The 20933-nt window shown below is 41.2% G+C and overlaps 1 protein-coding gene across 1 annotated transcript in view; it reads left to right on the top strand.

Annotated features, from left to right (window-relative positions):
* Nucleotides 1–222: 222 nt before the first annotated feature.
* Nucleotides 223–20933, top strand: part of LOC140739505 (uncharacterized) — a 60403-nt gene continuing 39692 nt past the window's right edge. Inside the window, exons 1-6 of the mRNA XM_073067865.1 lie at nt 223–565; nt 9213–9391; nt 9871–10076; nt 12994–13131; nt 14388–14571; nt 18962–19052. Coding sequence (XP_072923966.1) covers nt 463–565; nt 9213–9391; nt 9871–10076; nt 12994–13131; nt 14388–14571; nt 18962–19052 — 901 coding nt within the window. The 5' untranslated portion in view covers nt 223–462. The remainder of the gene's footprint in view (nt 566–9212; nt 9392–9870; nt 10077–12993; nt 13132–14387; nt 14572–18961; nt 19053–20933) is intronic.

Genomic DNA, 20933 nt, shown 5'->3' with positions numbered 1-20933 from the left:
GAAAGTGGCCAGGCTTATTTTCGTTTTGCTTTGGTAAGTATGCCTAGATATCTTGCCACAAATGATCCTTCGCTTTCCGGGAGCTGGAGTGAAGAGCCGGTGTTTGTTGACTTTCAGTCACCTGATCCTGGCGTCTTGTTTCCATGGTCGCAGAGCAAGTTTTTAAAACTCTGCAAGTGTTTGCGTCATTCCCTGCGAAACCGAGGCGTTGGGACTCTTGTTTGGCTTGGAAGGCTTATTCAGAGAGCGGCACGTTGTACAGAGAGGATGGAGTCCAGACACCCTATGTTCTGGGTGCCGACAAGGGGAGGGGTGAAAGGGAGAGAAAGATAGAAAGTGTTCCTCCGTGAGCTTGTGCAGAATACAGGCCTCTTCCAACGCTGCGACACGAAGTATAAAATAAAACACAGGCTGCCCTTCTCCCCTTACCTTTCTGAGCGCCCTTCCATGATCTAACCCAAGATGTCAATGCAAAAGCACCGGACTATTTCAGTCTGCCACCGCCGTTCAGTGAGCGCTCTGGGCTATCACCTGGCACGCAGGGAGCTTCTGACCGGCTTCGAGGGTACGTACAGACCATGTTCCTCCTGCAACTCTCAAATATAACTAAACTGCTTCAAAAGAAAGGTGTGCTTGCATGCATTTACCGCCTTTCGCCTTCCTCGAGTGCTTCACAGTCAATATTTGTTTTACATGAAGTCTAATTACCTCTGTAATGTAGGCAAACGCATCAAGACACTTGAAATAGTAATAAACCTGTTTTAATTTGCTAGAATAATCTTGCCAGCTTTTTTTTCATATATTGGAAAGATTGCCGCTTCCCCTGCCGAAAGATTTTATTCGGTAAGCCCATGAGGGTTAACATCTGATTCAGAGTTCGGTGCATTTGAGTGGACAACGTGACACTGAAGTGGAAACCAACTCATGGGTGTCGACACAGGAGTGGTAACGTCCAGTTAATCTGCTAACCCTAAATTAACCACCTCATCCCAGTTTACTCCTCGTTCCCGTTTCAGCTTTAGTTAGCTCTTCTCCTGATTGCTAATCTTGTGTTGGTCAGTAAAAAACAGCATGAAATGCTCATTCCTAGGTTAGCCAAACACTCACTGTGGAAATGTACCATGTCTAGATGAAGATATGAAGGAGAATATAGAGATGAGAATGGTATTAGTTCAGCCATTTGGTAATTGTGGATTGTATTCAAAATTCAAAACGTAAGTTTACAATGTATGCTGATAGTACATCAAAGTTTCACTGTCCATGGAGATACTGACACCTGCCCCCCCCCCCCCCCCCCAGAAGTGTCACTGAGGGTCAGTTTAATTCTTGTATGCAAAGTTGAAATGGGTTGAAAATCAAACAATACATGAAGTTCCCTGCCTGCACTATCACGTTATGCTGATGCCCACATCACAGAATTGAATCAACGATGGGCCTCTAAGCCTTCAGCATCAAACAAGAAGCTGGGGGAACTGAGTGGGTTAGGCGGCATCTGTAAAAGGTAATGGGCAGTGAACAGTTCAGGTCGAGATCCTTGATCTGGTCCATTTTCCTCCACAGATACTGACTGACCAGCTCAGTTCCTCCAGCATCTTGTTTTTACTTGATGTTCCAGTATCTGTAATCCCTTCTGTGTCCAGCTTCTAAGCCTTCCCTTACTGATCTAAAACTCAGGTTACTTTTAGCTTCAGAGGATCTAAGACTGGGAAAAAACAATAACTCAGAAGGGCAGTGGGACCAGTATTAATCTTGAGTTTTATTCCATCTATCAGCTGATTGATTTAATTGTGTTTTGGAATAATTTTAATGGGACAAAATCAACTAGTTCACAGCTGGCTGAAGTTTTCAAAGATGTTTTCAAACTCTCACAGCTGCAGTTGGAGGTTCCCACCTGCTTCAAAGGGCCTCAATCATACTAATGCCCAGGGCGAGCTGCCTCAATGACTTCACACTCGCATCTACGATAATGAAGTGTATTGAGAAGCTGGTCCTGGCTAGAATTAACTCCTGCCTGGGCAAGGATCTGGGTCTACAGCGGATACAAACTGACTGGCTCTCCACTTGGCCCTGGACCACCTGCACAATAGCAACTCCTCGATCAGGCTGCTGCTTATTGATGACGCTTCAGTGTTCAACACCATCAACCCCTCAGTATTAATCAACAAAGTTCAAAACTTTTGCCACTGTATCTAACTCTGCAGCTGGATCCTTGATTTCCTCTTTGGGAGATCAGTCAGCACAGATGGGAAATCACATCACTCCTCACTGACAGTGGCCACATGTACAAAACAAGGATGCATCCTTTAGTCCAGTGCTGTAGTCTCTCCACACCCCTGACTCTGGATAGGCACAGCATAAATGCCATCTATAAATTCACTCATGACACAACTGTTGTTGAGACAATATCAGATGGTGACAAGCAGGCATGCAGGTCTGAGAAAGATCAGCTTGTTGAGTGGTATCACTGCAATAACCTAGCACTCAATGTCACTAAAACTACGGAAATGAATGTAGATTTCAAAAAATGTAATTCAGGAGAATATACACCATTCCTCATAGAGGAGTCTGCATTAGAAAGGGTGAGCAGCTTCAAATACCTGAGCATTAATATTTCAGCATTGATGCAGTCTTGAAGAAGGCATGTCAATGGCCATACATCATTAGGAGCTCGAGTTTTGGTATGTCGTCAAAGACTACCAAATTTCTAGACGTGTACTGTGGGAGCACTGGCACTGGTTGCATCACTGGCTGGTATGGAGGCTCCAATGTATCTGACTGAAACTCTAAACTCAGCCAGCTCCATCATGGGCAAAAGCCTCCCCAGCCTCAAGAACATCTTCAAAAGGCACTGGCTCATGAAGTTGACATCCATCATTAAGGACCATCACCATCCAGGATATGCCTGCTTTCTGCTACTACTATCAGGGAGGTGGAACAGGAGCCTGAAGACATAGGCTCAATGCTTCTTTTCCCCTCTGTCATCAGACTTCTGAACAGCTGATGAATCCGTGACCACTTCCACTATATACCGTAAATATAAATTTATTGTAAGTTACGGTAATTTTTATATCTAGCACTGTACTATAGCCACAAAACACCAAATTTCACAACAGATGACAGTGATATAAAGACAGATAAAGATTCTGATTCTATCTTGTGTTGGAACAGGCAAGTTTGTTTGAAATCAGTTCTTGATATTCAGGTCTCTGCTCAGGAGTAAAGTGCAGAGAGACCTGAGCTTCTGTGAAAATCACCAGCCACTGGACAGTGGCTAGAAACTAAAGTGGAAGTATATGTGTGAAACCACTGCTGCTACCAATTGTAATGGGTGACATGAAGTAAGTGTTATTTTAAGTAGGGGAAGAAGCCTGTATGTTAAAGTTCCCCCTGCATCCTTTGTCAAAACCCAATGTAACCACTGTACATGAATATGTAAAGAGATGATGGGTTAACAGGAAGCTTTTTCAATCTGAGTATACAATGGGCGTTTATAATCTAGATGTGACAGGCAACCTGTTGAGTGATAAACCAGTATGAGAAACAAGAATGGTTTATAATCTCCTCAAGCTTGTTCTATCAATTCATGATATTGTGTATGATCTGTGACTTCATATCACGGAAATATTTTGGTGACCAAATGTTTGTCATTCACAAGTTTGCAATTAACAACTGACAGCTTCATTTGCATAGAAAAGAGTATATCAAACTTCACCATTCTCTATCTCCAGAACACTTTTCTAATTCAGTCCTGAACGTTTGTCATTTTCAGAAAATACTGACTCTTCTTATCTGCCCAAACTATGGAAATACTCTCTCTGCCTCAACTTTCTCTCTCTGTCTCTCTCTCTCTCTCTCTGCCTCAGTTCTCTCTCTGTCTCCCTGCCTCTTATCTGTCCTCTATTCTCTCTCTCTCTCACTACCTTAGTTCTCCCTCTTTCTCAGCCTCTGCTACCTCTCTCTGCCTCATCTCGCTCTCTCTCCCTCCCTGCCCCAGCTCTCTCCCTTCTTGCCTGAGCCCTCTCTCTCAACCTGTTCCCTATCTCACTCTGTTTCAACTCTCTTTCTTTATGCCTCCCTGCCTCAGCTCTTTCTCCCTGCCACTACTCTGTCTTCCTGCCTCAGCGTGTGTTCTCTCTCCCACCCTCTCCCCCACCCTCTCTTCCCCTCTCTCCAACCTCCCCCTCTGTCCAACACCCCCCTCTCTCCACCTCCCATCTCCAATCCTCCCCACCCCCCCCCCCATTCTCTCACTATCTCAGCTCTCTCTAACTCTGTACACTGGCATTCACGGCAGACCAATTGATTCACAGAGAGCACGAGCTTCGCACAGGTTGGGGAGAAGAGTTTAAAAGAAGAGTGTTTCGCGGGGCTCAGCATATTAGCAGGATTAGCAACTCACGATTTATTAGTAGGAGCAAATAAAAGTGAAGCAGGGTTAAAGTAGAGTGGCTATTGTGTGAGTGGACCTGTGTAGGAATAGGAATTAAATACAGTGGGATGCTGCAGGATCAGGCGATGTGCTGTAGCTACATGATGTGGGAGCTGGTGGGCTCCATCGTGGTTCCTGGTGACCATATCTGCAGCAAGTGTTGGCTGCTCAAGGAACTCAGGGTCAAAGTTGATGACCTGGAATCTGAGCTTCAAACACTGTGACAGAGGGAGAGTTACCTGGATTCGCTGTTTCAGGGGGTAGTCACACCCATTAGATTAGCTGCCTCAAATTCGGTCTGTGGTCAGGGACAAGTGAGGTGGGTAGAGACAGTGCTGGAGGAGCCTCAGCCCTTGTGCTTGTCAAACAAGTCTGAGATTCTTGTTCCCTGTGTGGATGAGAGTGGGGGCTGTAGGAAGGATGAGCAACCTAACTGTGGCACTGTAGTTCAGGGAGCCATTCAAGAGGGGGGAGACAAGAGAAATATAGTGGTAATTGGGGATGGTATAGTCAGGGGAATAAACAGAGTTCTCTGTCACAAGGATAGAGTGTACCAAAGGCTCTATTGTCTGCCTGGTGCCCGAGTTTGGGACATCTTATCTGACTTGCAGAGGAATTTACATTGGGAGGGGAAAGATCCAGTTGTCGTGTCCATGTGGGTTCCAACAACAAAGGTAGAATGAGGAAAGAGGTTCTGCTGAGGGAATTTCAGCAGCCAGGGACTAAATTAAAAAGCAGAACCAAAAAGGTGGTCATCTCTGGCTTACTACCTGAGCCACGTGCAAACTGACATAGTGTCAAGAAGATGAGAAAGTTAAATGTGTGGCTCAAGGACTGGTGTGGGAGAAGTGGGTTTGAATTCATGGGAAATTGGCACCAGTATTGGGGAAGGAGGGATGGGATGGGCTCCACTTGGACTGTGGAGGAATCTAGATCCTATCTATTCACATAACTAGACCTATGGATAGGGCTTTAAACTAAATAGCGGGGGGGGGGGGGTTCAACAGATTGGAGAGGTATGGATAAAGTAAAAAAAGAAAAGTGTGTATAAAGATAGAGTAAAAGCAGAAGATAAAAAAGAGAAAAGTAAGAGTGGAGTCAAGAAAAGTCAAGAGCAAAAGAGTAAACGGTTACAAGATTTTAAAAGCACATGAGTGTAAGAACACTTTATTTGAAAGTCCAGAGTATTCTAAACAAGGTCAGTGAACTTGTGGCAATGATCAGTACAAAGCGATATGATTTAGTGGTGATTACAGAAACGTGGTTGTAGGGTGGAGAGGACTGGAAATTAAATATCCAAGGATATCAGGTAATGCGGAATGATAGGCAGGAAGGTAAGGCTAGTGCTCTTAATTAAAGATGAGATCAGGGCAATAGTGAGAGACAATATAAGTAGCAGAATACTGAATCCATCTAGGTAGAGATTAGGGATAGTAAAGGAAAAAGATCACAGGTGGGAATTGTCTATTGGGCACAGAATAATACCATTTCAGTGGCACAGGCAATAAACAGAGAAATGTCTGAGGCATGTAAGAATGGAACAGCAGTTATCATGGGGGATGTTAACTTGCGCATAGATTGCATGAATCAAGTTGGTCAAGGCAGTCTTGAGGAAAACTTCACAGAATGTATCCGTGACAGCTTTCTTGAACAGCGTGTACTGACCTACAAGGGTCCTATGCAATGACACAGGTAAAATTAGTGATCTTGTAGTTAGGGATCCTCTTGGAAAGAGTGATCACAGTATGATTGAGTTTCTCATACAAATGGAGGGTGCAACAGTTCAATCTAAAACCACTGTATAATGCCTATACAATGGAGACTACAATGGGATGAGGGGGGATTTAGCTAGTGTAGACTGGGAACACAGGCTATTTGGTGGAACAGTTGAGGAACATTGGAAGACTTTCAAAGAGATTTTTTCATGGTGCTCAACAAAAGTATATTCCAGTTAAAAGCAAGGACAGTAAGGGTGGGGAGAGCCAGCCTTGGATAACTGAGGAAATAAAAAAGGCATCAAACTAAAAGCTTGTGCATAAAAAGTCACCAAGAATAGTGGGAAACTGGAAGATTGGGAAAACTTTAAAAACCAACAAAGAAACGTTAAGTGAGCAATAAAGAAAGGAAAGACAGAATATGAAAATACACTAGCACAAAATATAAAAATAGGTAGTATAAGTTTTTATAGTTATATAAAGCAGAAAAAGGTGGCTAAAGTGAACGTAGGCCCCTTGGAGGACGAGAAGGAGAAATTGATATTGGGTAATGAGGAAATGGCCGAGGCTTTAAATGACTGTTTTTTCTCAGTCTTCATGGTGGAGGGCACATCTAACATGCCAAAGAGAGATACTATGGATGTGATGGGAGGTGAGGACCTCGATACAAAAGCTATCATTAAAGACGTCGTGCTGAGCAAACTTGTGGGCCTGAAGATAGATAAGTCCCCTGGTCCTGAAGGAATGCATCCCAGAGTATCGAAAGAAATGGCAGAAGTTATAGTAGAGGCTTTGGTGATAGTTTACCAAACTTCTCTGGACTCTGGGCAGGTCCCAGCAGTTTGGAAGATGCTGAATGTCACGCCACTGTTGAAAAAGAAGATGTAGGAAAAAGGCAGGTAACTATAGGTCTGTTAGTTTAACATCTGTTGTTGGGAAAATGCTTGAAGCTATCATTAAAAAGTAAATAGCAAGGTATCTGGAAAGAAATAGATCCATCAGGCAGACTCAGCGTGGGTTCAGCAAAGGCAGGTCCTGTTTGACAAACTTACTGGAGTTCTTTGAAGATATAATGTGCACAGTGGATAGAGAGAAACAGATAGACGTTATTTACTTGGATTTCCAGAAGGCATTTGATAAGGTGCCGCATAAAAGTCTTATCCATAAGATAAGGATACATAGAGTTAGGGGTGATATATTAGCATGGATAGAAGATCGATTAAAAGCAGAGAGTTGGGATACATGGATGTTACTCTGGTTGGCAATCAGTGATGAGCAATTTGCCGCAGGGACTGGTGCTGGGCCCACAGCTGTTCATGATATACATTAACAATCCGGAAGATCCTGCCTTTTTGGATCCCAATTGTGCTAGCTCCTTACCATTCACAAGGTATTTGATTCTATTATGTTTAGATAGAACTCGTGTTTAATTATGCTGAAATACACATGTCACCATTTTGCTGTTCACTAAACTATTAATATTTTCATTATAACTTCATGCCATGGTTACATTGCCACCTATTCTTGTGACATCAGCCAACTTGACCTTCCATCCCATTACTACCTCAAATATGCACCTGAGAAATGGTTGTAATTCCAGCTTGGATCATTGGAGGACCCCACTGATCACGTTGCCATTTGAATTCCAGGACGATTAACCCTGCTCTCAGTCACCTGTTGGTTTCTAGAGCAGATCCATAATCTGTCTCCTTTCTATGTACTTCTACTTAACGTGCTAATTGTTTATAAAAGAGTTGATTGTAAATTTTCTGGAAATAAGTAACATTTCTAACTTTCCTCTGCTCTAGTTACTTTTTAATATGATTCAGTTAGGTTCATTCTATCCTTGCCTCATCACTCCAGTAATAAGGTCTTTTAAGAGTCTCTTAGATAGGTACATGGAGCTCAGGAAAATAGAGGGCTATGCGCTAGGGAAATTCTAGGCAGTCTCTAGAGTAGGTTACTTGGTTGGCATGACATTGTGGGCCAAAGGGCCTGTAACATGCTGTAAATTTCTATGTTCTATGGAAGAAAATACATTCTAAGTGTTTTTTCCTCTCCCATTCATTATGGACTCCAGTCAATATAGTGAATGTAAACATGAGCAACTCTTCTCAACTCAATCAAACAAGCCCAATTGAATGTGTATTTCACTCATGATGTTCTTTGGTCTCAGATTCTGTCGAAACTAGTTTCTGCATATTCTCACTGCTGAGCAAACAGGGAGAACAGGGAGGGGGCAAGCAGAATGTTCAGCAATTATTATGGAATGAAATTAAATAGAGCCCTCTAATCAATCGCTTAAAGTTCTCTGAGAAGAGAACAAGAGCTAATGTTTCAAGGCAATAGCTATGGCCTGACCTGATGGATATTCTCAGCATTTCTGTTTTTATTTTTGGGTAGATATATCTGCAGTTTTTTTTTAAATTTTCACTCCTGGAGTCTTTTCCTTAGCTACACAATGTCAGTAAGTAGCACTAGGGTTTTGAAGTATAAAGGTGGAAGGACACTACCTCTTCCTCCCTCTGGAATATGTGTACATACAGTAATGGCACTCCTTGATGTGGACAATATTGTGTTGCTCTCACCATCCTATTCCAGTTACCATTATTACTCAACTACTAGAACTCTGAGAGGAATAGATTAATTGAGGTTGATTTCTTCAAATAGGCTGCCAGCAAGGTTTGTGCCTCTGTGTCTGCCCATTTAGCCAACAAACAAAGATAAGGTTAATATTGGAGTTGACTTTTTAGAGGAAAATTAAGAAACACTTTTTATGGGTATTTATGATGTTTTTGAAATATGGAACTCTATCCTCCAAATAATTGTTGGATATTTGAAAATTTCATAACTGCAATAAAAATAAATGAATTTGTGTAAGTGTAATAAGGGATTTGGATTGAAGATGGATTAATAAGGTTAATTGGGCAGATGGTTTATATGATGGAACTGCTTGAGAGGTTGAAACTCCTACTTGTCTTTCTATGTAAAGCATTGGGAGATGAACTCTGAATATGGACTGTAAATGTGGTGCTTTGTTTGTTTAATGAATACTTGCTCTCTTTCAGATGGTGCCATTAAATGGTGGGATTTAGAGACTGGATATTCGACTTTTTGTGTCTCTGAACACACTGGCATGATCACACAGTTACTCTATTGGGCTGAACATAAACTCCTTTTCTCGTCATCCAACGATGGAACTATTGTGGTCTGGACTATCGGGGCCACCGTATTTGACCGTATTATGGTATGATCTGCTCCTTTGCTTTCACTGTTTATCCTTGGATTTTAATTTTGTTTGTTTCAATTTTTAATCCAATTTCGCAAAAAGCTTGGTTAAATTGACCCCAGATGAGTACTAGAGAAGGCGTCTAATTTCAAAAGCTGATGTTACAAATAAAGAATAAAGAAAATTTTTTGACTGAAACAAAGTAACAAATACCTAATTTTGTGGAAAATGAGAACCACAAATTGCCATGTGACGATGTCAGTTTCAGTGATGTCATTCCATCAATTTTAATTATGAGCATTAACATCAAGAAGAGCTTTTCTATTCCTTTGGTTGGGATCCTTGTATCAACTGAAAAGATTAGCTAGGCCTATGTTTTCTATCTCATATATTTTATGTTGGAGAGAGCCCAGTTCAACTGAACTTGATCCCACAAGCGACAAAGGAATGACTAGTTTCAGAATATGGCACCTATTTATTTTGTTTCTCATTTCTAGTTAAATGCCTCTGTATTTTGCATGGCAATCAATCACCGGAGACATCAGCTCATTTGTGGATTCAAAAACCAGCTTAGAGTTTATCCCTTGGATGAAAAGAAAGACTCTGGACATGTGCTTGATCTGGGAAAGAGTTTCACTAACTGCAGGCATAAAGACATTGTGTCAGCTGTGGTTTGTCTTGACACCCGGATATATTCTGCTGGGTGAGTACTAGGGATTCAGCTAGTGTTTTAACTATAATTTTAATTGGTTTATTATTGTTATACTTAGTGAGATACAATGAAAAGCTGTTGTTTGCATGCAAACCAGACAGGTCTTTCCATACATACCTACATCAAGGTAGTACAAAAGTGAAAACAAAAACAGTGCAGAGTATGGAGTTACAAAAAAATTCCCATGCTTAGGCCATGACAAGGTAGGCTGAGAGATGAAGAGTTCAACTTTTTTGTACTGGAGGTCCATTCAGGGGTCTTATACTGGTGGGATTGAAGTTGTCCTTGAGCCTGCTCATACGTATTCTCAAGCTTTTGTATCTTCTGACTTGTAGGAAGGGAGGGGAAAGGAACTGAACTTTAAAACCTTGAAGTTGCATTATGTTAAATTTGTGAAAGAAGAGTCTGCATTTATTAGCAACTAAGTGAGACTCAGCACACCAATAGTCATGGACCATTGTTTGCTTTCAATACATAGGTTCACCCTTGCAGTGTTCAATGCCACCAAGAGTATGCATTTATGTAGTGCTTTTAATGGCATGTACCATACAAAAACTGATTCACAGGACCGTACTCGCTGTCAGTTCCAACATTCATTGTCCGTGACCTTGGCTGTAGTACACCTATAGAATAGCAGTAATCTCGGTCGTCATGGTGTTTCTGTGGCTTTGTTCAGTAGAAAATTCAAGCTGATGAAAGAAATATCAAGTCAGGAAGGAGGGAAAAGAAATTGTAGATCCTGGAGATCTGAAGTAACATGCAAAGGAGCTGGAGGAACTTAGCAGGTCAGGCAGCATTCACAGAGGGAAATGGACCCTTTGCATTTTGAGTCAGGACCCTTCCTCGGGTTCAGAAAGAAAGAGGGCAGATAGCCAGCATAAAATAATATGGGTGAGAGGGTTGGAGCAAGAGTTGACAAGGAATAGGTAGGTTCAGGTGAGGGAGTGACAGACAGTTGAGGAAGAGGGGAGGTGAATGGGGCTGTGGCTTGGGGGGAAACTGGGGGAAGAATGTTCTCATAATACTGCTCTCCATTTATTTAAATGGTTTCCAGGTAACCCAGGAGATTGTTGCTCCAATGACTGAACAGAATAATCCCTATGACGATAATTAGCAGTTAAATTACTGGACTTGCAACAGAAAGACTTGGATAAACAAATCAGAAATTTGAGTTCAAATCCCAATACTGCAACTGTGGAATTTAAACTAGGTGAATAATGTGAAATATAAAAAGAAAGGTCAATATTAATAATTACAACAAACCTATCATACTGTTGTTGTGAGAACCCATCATGTTTACAAAATTCTTTCAGAGGAGAAAATCTGCCATCTTTGCAAGCTCTGGCCTAAAGCAATTCTAGTCTCATCCATGTGGGTAATTCTCTAAAAGCCTTCCTGAATCTGCCCAATAAGTCTCTCAACTCTAGTACAACTAGAGATGGACAATAAACGCCTCTCTTGCCAGTGATCCCACATTCCAAAAAAAATCAGTAAGTAAATTTAGTTTGTAATGAAGATGAGAGGCATCAAGGCATTAGCTGCAATAACAGGAACATTGATAATAAGACAAAGCAGAAAGCTAATATACTTACAGATTATCTGAATAAGGTTTATAAGGAGAAGATGGGTTTGTTCGTACTTGTGCCAAGTTTGCAAGGTCCATGGCAACAATTCTGTGCTGTAGCTGAAGGAGAAATTGCAAAGTACCTCTTTATCAATGACACTTGATCACTGGAGCCATGGGTTCCAGGTCTTCACAATCCTTCATGCAAAAGCTGGACCTGTTTCCATTTAGACGTATATTGTCTCTTGCAAGAGATTAACACTGCTTAGATTTATTGGTGCTGAGAGAACCTTTGGCATACCTTCTAACACTGTATGTCTGAGAAGCATTTACCAAACCTTTCCTTCAATTTGCCTGGGTTTTATTTTCCTTATCTTTCTGGAGAGGAGTAGAGCTAGTATGTTTGTATACTTAATCAGTTAGGCTGAATGGACAAAAGTCATTTATATTTATTTTTTATTTTTTAATAATTTAAAAAACAGTTTATTCATAATTATTTTTAAATAATTTTAGATCAGATGTACTTGTGTCCTCTTTGCGTTTTGAAATAAAGTATTTCAAGCATTAGCTGAGCCCTGAATTTGACCATAAAATCTTATAAAGTGTGAACTTGGATTTCATCAAACTATACTCTACAGTAAATTAGTGTAAACAGACCAGAAGTACAACAGTGTATAGGAGGAAGAAATAACGCCATTATGTTCCTGAAGTCATAATACAGGCATAAAGTTCCTTTGACATTTTGGAGGTGAACTGCATGGTTTAAAGTCAACAATACTTTTATTAGTCTTTACTAAAATTAAAAATCATCTTTATAATTTAAGGAAAAGAAATTGAATTTTATTAGTTTTTTTGGAATATAAAATGTTGGTAATGTATGGGAAGAAGCAATTTCTTTTGCTTGGAGAATCTGGAATGGAGTTGGAGTGTAGGGGAAATGGGGTGGACATCAATTATATTTCTAGATCATTCAGGATTGAAATCAGAAACGTAGCTCATTATTCAAAGGGTTATAAATTGATGGAGGTCTTTATTTCAAAACCCTGTGAATTCAGGGTTTAATCTGGAGCTTCAAAGACTGGGGTTAATAGATTGTTGCAGGTAAGTGACTTAAAGGATATGAAATAAATATAAGCAAAGCTGCAGAAAATCTGTGAACTATTGAAAAAAGAGAATGGGATCAAAAGTCTGTACAGCTTTTATCTTCCTGTGTTCTTCCACTGCTCACTGTGGGTTGGGGGAAGCAGAGTAAAGATTGGAGCTAAGAATGAGACAATGATTGCAGTTAAAGTGTCTTGTTACACCCACAGACTGAAAAAATATCCACTCTTATACTTTGAGCAGATATGACAAAAAACTCATCATTTACAACACCAGCTCATATCCAAACAGTAGAACCCTGCAGGTCGTCCATTGTAACTCCACTGCACATGATGCGGGAATCACAAATCTGATGGTCGTTCGAGAGATGGAGAGCACAAGGTAAGGAACACAGTCCATCTCACAGCTAGGTAATTGGTGATAAGGTTATTATTATCAGTTTTTACCGAGATGCGTGGAAAACTTTTGTTTTGACTTTCATCCATACAGATCATTTCAAAACGATAGTGCATTGAGTTAGTACAAAGGGGAAAACAATAGCACAATGTAGAGTATAGTGATTTGGTTACATAGAAAGTGCAGTGCATGTAGGCAATAAGGTACAAGACCATGGCAATGTAGAATGTGAAAATGAAGAGTTTACGATTATCATACAAGAGTTCTGTTCAATTGTCATATGTCAGTGAGGTGGAATCTGTCCTTGAGCCTAATGTGTGATTTTAACCTTGTCTCTTCTGCCCAGACAAGGCATAATGAATCTTTTATTTGCCAAAATTCTGCCTGCAATTTCTTACCAAACAAAAAACCTTGGACCTTAAAACTTAACAAGCAATGTCTGATTTTATTTTGCAAGATAAACCTTAAATCCCCAACATGACAGTGGAATGTACTTCTGACAAATTCAGTGATGACAACGCAGGTATTCTCTGGGTTACAAAGGGGTTTCCATATTACCATATAACCATATAACAATCACAGCACGGAAACAGGCCATTCCGGCCCTCCTAGTCCGTGCCGAACTCTTAATCTCACCTAGTCCCACCTACCCGCACTTTCATTTGTGAAAACTTAATAAATCAGAAATGAACAGTGTGTGGGAGAGGATAGTAAGAACAGCTGTGATGGAAAATCAAGCAGGCATGAGAAGAACGGATACCAGCCGGCCTGACGAACATAGTGAGTGAGTCTGCTCAGAGTTCAATTGTTGCGGCTCAGGACTGCAGGGTGTGTGCTGGGTGGTGGGGAGAGAGAGCATATGGAAATGCTTTTGTTCCCAGCCAACAAAAGACAATGCAACACCCCATCCCTTTGCTTTAAGGGGAACGTTCATCATGTGTGTGGAGGAGACTGACAATGATCAGATAGCAATAATGATTTTCCTTTTTACCATTAGCTTTTCATTGGCACCTAGGACTTCCTGAAAAAATTGTGAGAGCAGCTTCACTATGCACACTGTCATCATCTTCTCAATGATGCTAGGAATCCATTTTGGAAGAATGAATGAGAAAGTTCTGACAGAGCATGAATGAGTGTCATGTACCATCATGAGCACAGTAAAAAGGATGGCATTTTCAGCATTAACTCATGTTTGTCCCCAGAGGCATCGTTTAATGAACTTTCAATCTCAATTCCTTCAGGCTAATGACTGGCTCCTTTGATAAAAGTGTGAAAGTCTGGTCACAGGATGGACAGCTGATCTTGAAGCTCCCTTACTTTTCTGGATTTATAAGTAGCCTTTGTTTTGTACCTTGTGTGAACACTGTCTGGATCTGCAGTGGCGTCTCATCCCCTTCCATCTTTGACCCAAGCTCTGGAGAAATTGTGAGTGTTGTTTTTATCTTATTAAGAGTAAGTACTGTGATTGAAGGGGCTGTGACAGTGCAACTGTGTAGTTCATAAAGAGACTGAAAGCAAGAAGAGGATGTCACTGCATGAAAGGAGTTAGCGGTTAACTTCCTCAACAAATTTAGTAAAAGTGGGGTGAATGGCAACATAGTTCTTTTAATTTATTCAAGTTTTGAAATAATGGGTGTTGTTGGAAGTCTAGATTCTGTTGCCCATTTCTGGAAGACAATGCCACTTGTATTCCTGCTGCTCCCTGTAAGGTATTCCTGCCTCTGCCCCACAATCCAAAGATGTACCAGTTGGTAGATTAATTGGTCATTGTAAGTTCTTCCATGATTAGGCTCGGGTTCAATTGGGGGTGCTGGGTGGCACGGCTGTTAAGGCTATAAGATCCTGTTCTGTGTTCCATCCCAATAAGTAAATAAATAATAGACAGGTAGTTGGTAGACTGAATTTAATGCAAAAATTTACGAAATGAGACATTTTGATAAAAGAAGTGAAGGCAAATATTGTGAAATGTTTTACACCATTTTACCTAGAGTGCAAGGCATTGGGGTCTGTGTGGAGATACACTAATCTTTGATAAGATGAGTTGGATTCTGATGTACTCTTCTTAAGGGAAGGATTTATACTAAGTCTATGCACAACATTGATTAATCATTGCAGGAATATTCTTAGCATAACTATTCAGGGATCTTGGGAAGGTGGAAAAGAGATTTACTACAATCCGATGAAAGATGAGAGACTTAAAATATATAAAGACATTGTACAGATGGACTTGTTCTCCTATAACAAGAGGGGTTTAATGAGGAGGAATATTAAGAGCAATATTCTCAATAATAAGTTGCTTTGGTAGGTAACATAGAACATAAAACATTATTGCACAGGGCAGGCCTTTTGGCACACAATATTTGCTGATCTACTTGAACTTAGGCCGGCTGGTGGCTTAGTGGCATCAGTGCTGGACTTTGGAGCAAAGGCTCACGAGTTCGAATCCAGCCGGCTCCAAATCCTGGCGGAGAGGGATGGGCTCCACCAGGTTTCAGGTGCCCAAAACACACCATATGATAAGCAATCACCAAAGAGATCGGTGCAAAAGCTTGTCACGATGGCACCACAACTCCTCTACCAGGAGTTAAGGGCATGTGTGTGTGCGCGTGCACGCACGCACACACACACACACACACACACACACACACACACACACACACACACACACACACACACACACACACACACACACACACACACACACACACACACACACACACACACACACACACACACACACACACACACTCTGCATAAACTTAATCCATGATCAGTCTAGCCCCTCCATAGTTGAATGTATAAACAAAACTGCTTCCAGTGTCTAACCAGAGGACTCTTCTCAGAATCAGGTTTAATATCACTGGAATATGTCAAGAAACCTGTTGTTATGCAGCAGCAGTGCATTGTAATACATAATAATAAAAAACTGTGAATTACAGTGTATATAGAGTTTATATTCAATTAGATAATCAGTGCAAAGAAAGTAGTGAGGTAGTGTTCATGGGTTCAATGTCCATTTAGAAATCTGATGGTAGAGGGGAAGATGCTGTTCCTGAATCATTGATTGTGGGTTTTCAAGCTCCTGTACCTCCTTCCTGATGGAAGCAATGAGATGAGGGCATGTCCAGAGTGATGGGGGTCTTTAATGATGGATGCCATCTTTTTGAGGCATCACTCCTTGAAGATGTCCTGGATACTATGGAGGCTAGTGCCCATGATGGAACTGACTGAGTACACAACTTTCTGCAGATTCTTTTGATCCTGTGCAGTGACACCTACCCCCCCAATACCATTCGGTGATTCAGCCAATTAGAATGCTCTGTCTTTGTACATCAGTCAAAATTTGCAAGTGTCTCTGGTGACGTACCCCCATTGAAGTATATCCGCTGTTGCACCTTCTTCCTAACTACATCACTATGTTGAGTTTGTATAAGATGATTAGCAAAGTGAATTGATCCCAAAGGGAAACACGAGGAGATCTGCAGATGCTGGAAATTCAAACAACACACACAAAATACTGGTGGAACACAGCAGGCCAGGCAACATCTAGAAGGAGAAGCACTGTCAACGTTTCGGGCCGAGACCTTTCATCAGGACTAACTGAAAGGAGAGATACCAAGAGATTTGAAAGTAGTGGGGGGAGGGGGAAATGCGAAATGATAGGAGAAGACCGGAGGGGGTGGGATGAAGCTAAGAGCTGGAAAGGTGATTGGAGAAAGTGATACAGAGCTGGAGAAGGGAAAGGATCATGGGACGGGAGGCCTCGGGAGAAAGAAAGGGGGAGGGAGCACCAGAGGGAGATGGAGAACAGGCAGGGTGATGGGCAGAGAGAGAGAAAAAAAACAAACAACTAAATATGTCAGGGATAGGGTAAGAAGGGGAGGAGGGGCATTAACGGAAGTTAGAGAAGTCAGTGTTCATGCCATCAGGTTGGAGGCTACCTAGCCAGTATATAAGGTGTTGTTCCTCCAACCCGAGTGTGGATTCATTTTGACAGTAGAGGAGGCCATGGATAGACATATCAGAATAGGAATGGGACGTGGAGTTAAAATGTGTGGCCACTGGGAGATCCTGCTTTCTCTGGCAGACTGAGCGTAGGTGCTCAGCGAAAGGGTCTCCCAGTCTGCGTCGGGTCTCACCAATATATAGAAGGCCGCACCAGGAACACCGGACACAGTACACCACAGCAGCCGACTCACAGGCCCAAAGGCCTTGGAGTCAGACAACATCCCAAATGTAAATTTGAAGACTTGCACAAGGGAACTATCCAGAGCAACACTGCTATAATGAAGTTACAGCACTGGAATCGACAGAAAATGCAAACCTGGCCAGCTGTGTCTTGTCCACAAAATGAACAGGACAGATCTAATTCAGCTAAGCTTCACCCGATCAGTCTTTTCTAAATGTCAGAAAAGTGATATAAGGTACCAAGCAGCATTTATTCACCAACAGCTTGTTCACTAATGCTCAGTTTTGGTTTAGTTAGGTCTGTTCTGCTACAAATTTCATTCAAACATAGGTCAAACACTTCCAAGAGAACCACATACTTTTCGTAGGGTTTGGAGGCTTGTGTGCCTCAATGACCCAGAGAGCTACATTGCATGGAGTCAAGGCCTTGTGCTTTGGCTCTTGGTAGGATCACACACACCAAGTAGATCAAAGGGTAGAGGCCAGACTACAGTGGTCCACAGTCCTCATGGTTCAGGGGTTCAGCTCAGGACTAACAGCCCTGACTGGTTAAAAAAACAATTGTTATAGAAACAGCAATGAAGAACCTCTCTATACAGGCAGAGATGGAGGACCTTCATTGCTGCCCTAAGTGCCAGCAGCATAATGGGCAGTGAATAAGTCATAGACCAATGAGATAAATTTCAGACATGAGTTGGGTGTGCCTGCCATTGACAATTGACATTAAGGAACCTGACAAAACTGAAGTTATTGGGCATGTGAAGGTTAGAGAATGTACAAGCATAGGTTGATTTGATAAATAACACTCACATAATAAAAGTCTCAGGCAATGCTGTCTCCAACAAAGGAGAGTCTAATCACATATGCTAAACATGTAATGGCATTACCATCCCTGACTACCCCTCTACCAACAACACAGAGGTTACCATTATCATAAACTCAAATATGCTAACCAAAGAAATACCATGTCTACTTCTGACCACCAAAGCTATGTCCATTGTCTAAGTTAGGAGTGAAATGTAATACTCTCCACACGCCTTCCTTTTATAATTGTTGCTATTTTAGATGATTTTAATTTGGGCAGACAGAAGATAATGAAGAACACAGAGTGCAATTGAACTGAACTGATCTGAACTGAATATGCCTGGATTCTTTCGATTTTGTGTTTTATATTCTGTGTTTTTCACTTGTTTTCTTTTTCTTTTTTTTTTGCATCTTGGGGGGTGGGGGTTGATGTTTTACTTTGAATGGATTCCAGGGTTTTCTTTGTTCCATGGCTGTCTGTGGGAAGACAAATCTCAGGGTTATATACAGTACTGCATATATACTTTGATAATAAATGTACTTTGAATCTTTGAGTGAAACACCAACAATTTTCAAGAAGATCAACATCTGGCTTTTGCATTTTTTAGCTTTCACTCATCTTGTTTCATGGCAGATCTGAAAATCCCAATTGTTTCCCATAGGTTAGGTTCCTAGCAAACTTTGTTGATAACTTTCCAAGCTTACTTCGTTCACAACATTCAACAAAAATATCTTTTACACCTTGAATTCGTTAGCTTTTAATCTGGATAGTTTACCTTGAATATACCTGTTGACTGACTGCTGTCTCATTTTCCTTTCTAAGGTTTCAGAGTCCATTGAAACTTTCCAAAATCAAGAGAATAGGCAACCACTGCATCAATTGGTCTGTATTCCTGAAACCAACCACATAATAGGTAAGGAGCTATGCTGACAATATCTGCAGCTATGCTGACTGTCAAATCAATCAGCACTTTCACTTTCCCCTGAGGGTAGCAAAATATGTTTTCTTGTAAGACATAAATTTATTTAGAATTTCTTCTTGCTTGCAATATCACAACGTGACACCTGCTTGGGTATTTTAAACTCGTGAAACAAACACTTACTGAGAACTGTTTACCTTTGCATTATTATCAATCCGTTGGAAGTCAACATACATTAGTTCAAAGTGATCCAATGTTTACTGAACATCTGAACTCACCCTATCTTCCCGTTGCCCTGACTGTGATAGAGTTCCTCCACACCATGAGCCTCCACATACAACACATCATCCTCCAAACAGATCCTACCACTAAACATATCTTTACCATGGCCCCACCTCCACTTTTTACAGGGATCACTCCCTTCACAATTCCTTTGTCCATTCACCCCTCCACACTAATCTCTCTCCCAGCACTTATCCCTGCATACAGCCCAAGTATTAAACCTGCCCATTCACCTGCTTCCTCATCTTCGTTCAGGGCTCCATGCAGTCATTCAAGGTGAGGCAATACTTCACCTGTGAACCTGCTGGGGTCATCTAATGTGTCCGGTGCTCTCGATGTGGCCTCCTCGACATTGGTGAGACCCGTCATAAACTGAGGGACTGCTTCATCGAGAACCTCCACTCCATCCATTGACCTTCCCAGTGGCCAAACATTTTAATTCTCATTCCCGTTATGACATGTTGGTCCGTGGCCTCCTGTTAAGCCAATATGAAGCAACCTTCAGGATAGAGGAGCAACACGTCGGGGTAGCCTCCAATCTGATGGCATGAATATTGATTTCTCCTTCCAGCAAACTTTTCCCCTCCCCTTCTTTTCCCCATTGTGGCCTTTTACCTCTTCTCATTTGCTTATCTATTCCTCCTTCCCTATCTCCTATGTCCACTCTCCTCTCCTATTGGATTTCCTCTTCTCCAGCCCTCTACCTTTCCCACCCACTTGGCTTCACCTATCATCTTCTGCCCCTCACCCCACCTTTTTATTCCGGTGACTTCCCCCTTCCATTTCACTCCTGAAGAAGGGTCTCAGCCCAAAACATAGATTGTTTATTCCTTTTCATAGATTCTGCCGGACCTGCTGAGTTCCTACAGCATTTTGCCCACATTGCTATGGATTTCCAACGTTTGCAGACTTTCTCATATTTATAGTGTAACCAGTTTCAAATAGGCATGTTTAACAGTATTTTTATATTATGGGGCACCATGAGAATCATTATTATCTTCAAATGATACAGTAACATCCACAATGCCAGCAGTCTTCCTTCTTGAACATAGTGTCTGGAATCCAACAAAAAGCCTTATATCACCTTCTGTAGAGTAAACTCATCTCACAAATAACCCTGAAGTTTCATTATTCATTTCATTATCTGATGTTAAAGATACCAAATACACAAATGACTTTAAAGTTTAGTCAGAATAAATTATCTCAACAATTGAATTATAATTTAAACTTAACTGAAAAACTCAGCAGCCAATTTGTCAGAACTAATGGAAAATAAAATTAATGTCCCAATACGTCGGTTTTATTGTTTTTTTTAGAAGAATAAGTATTAAACAAGGCATCAGGGAGAACTTTATTGATTTTGTTTCAAAATAGTTCAAATGCATCTTTTAAAACTAAACAAGGGCTTTTGATGGGTTGAGCTTGGTTTAACAAAGGGCAATATTCCCCAACCATACAGCTTGTTTACTAGTCTGGGAGGAATAACTTGGATTATGTTCTTCAGTTCAGGTGCAGTGCTTGAACCCAGAATCTTCTGACATAGAGGTAATTATTTCACCAGTGATCCAATCCTTTATATCAATAATTGTGTGC

This window comes from Hemitrygon akajei, chromosome 15, assembly GCF_048418815.1.
Source record: "Hemitrygon akajei chromosome 15, sHemAka1.3, whole genome shotgun sequence".
Taxonomy (NCBI): Eukaryota; Metazoa; Chordata; class Chondrichthyes; order Myliobatiformes; family Dasyatidae; genus Hemitrygon; species Hemitrygon akajei.
Note: the sequence above shows the minus strand (reverse complement) of the source record. Positions and strands in the feature narration are given on the sequence as shown.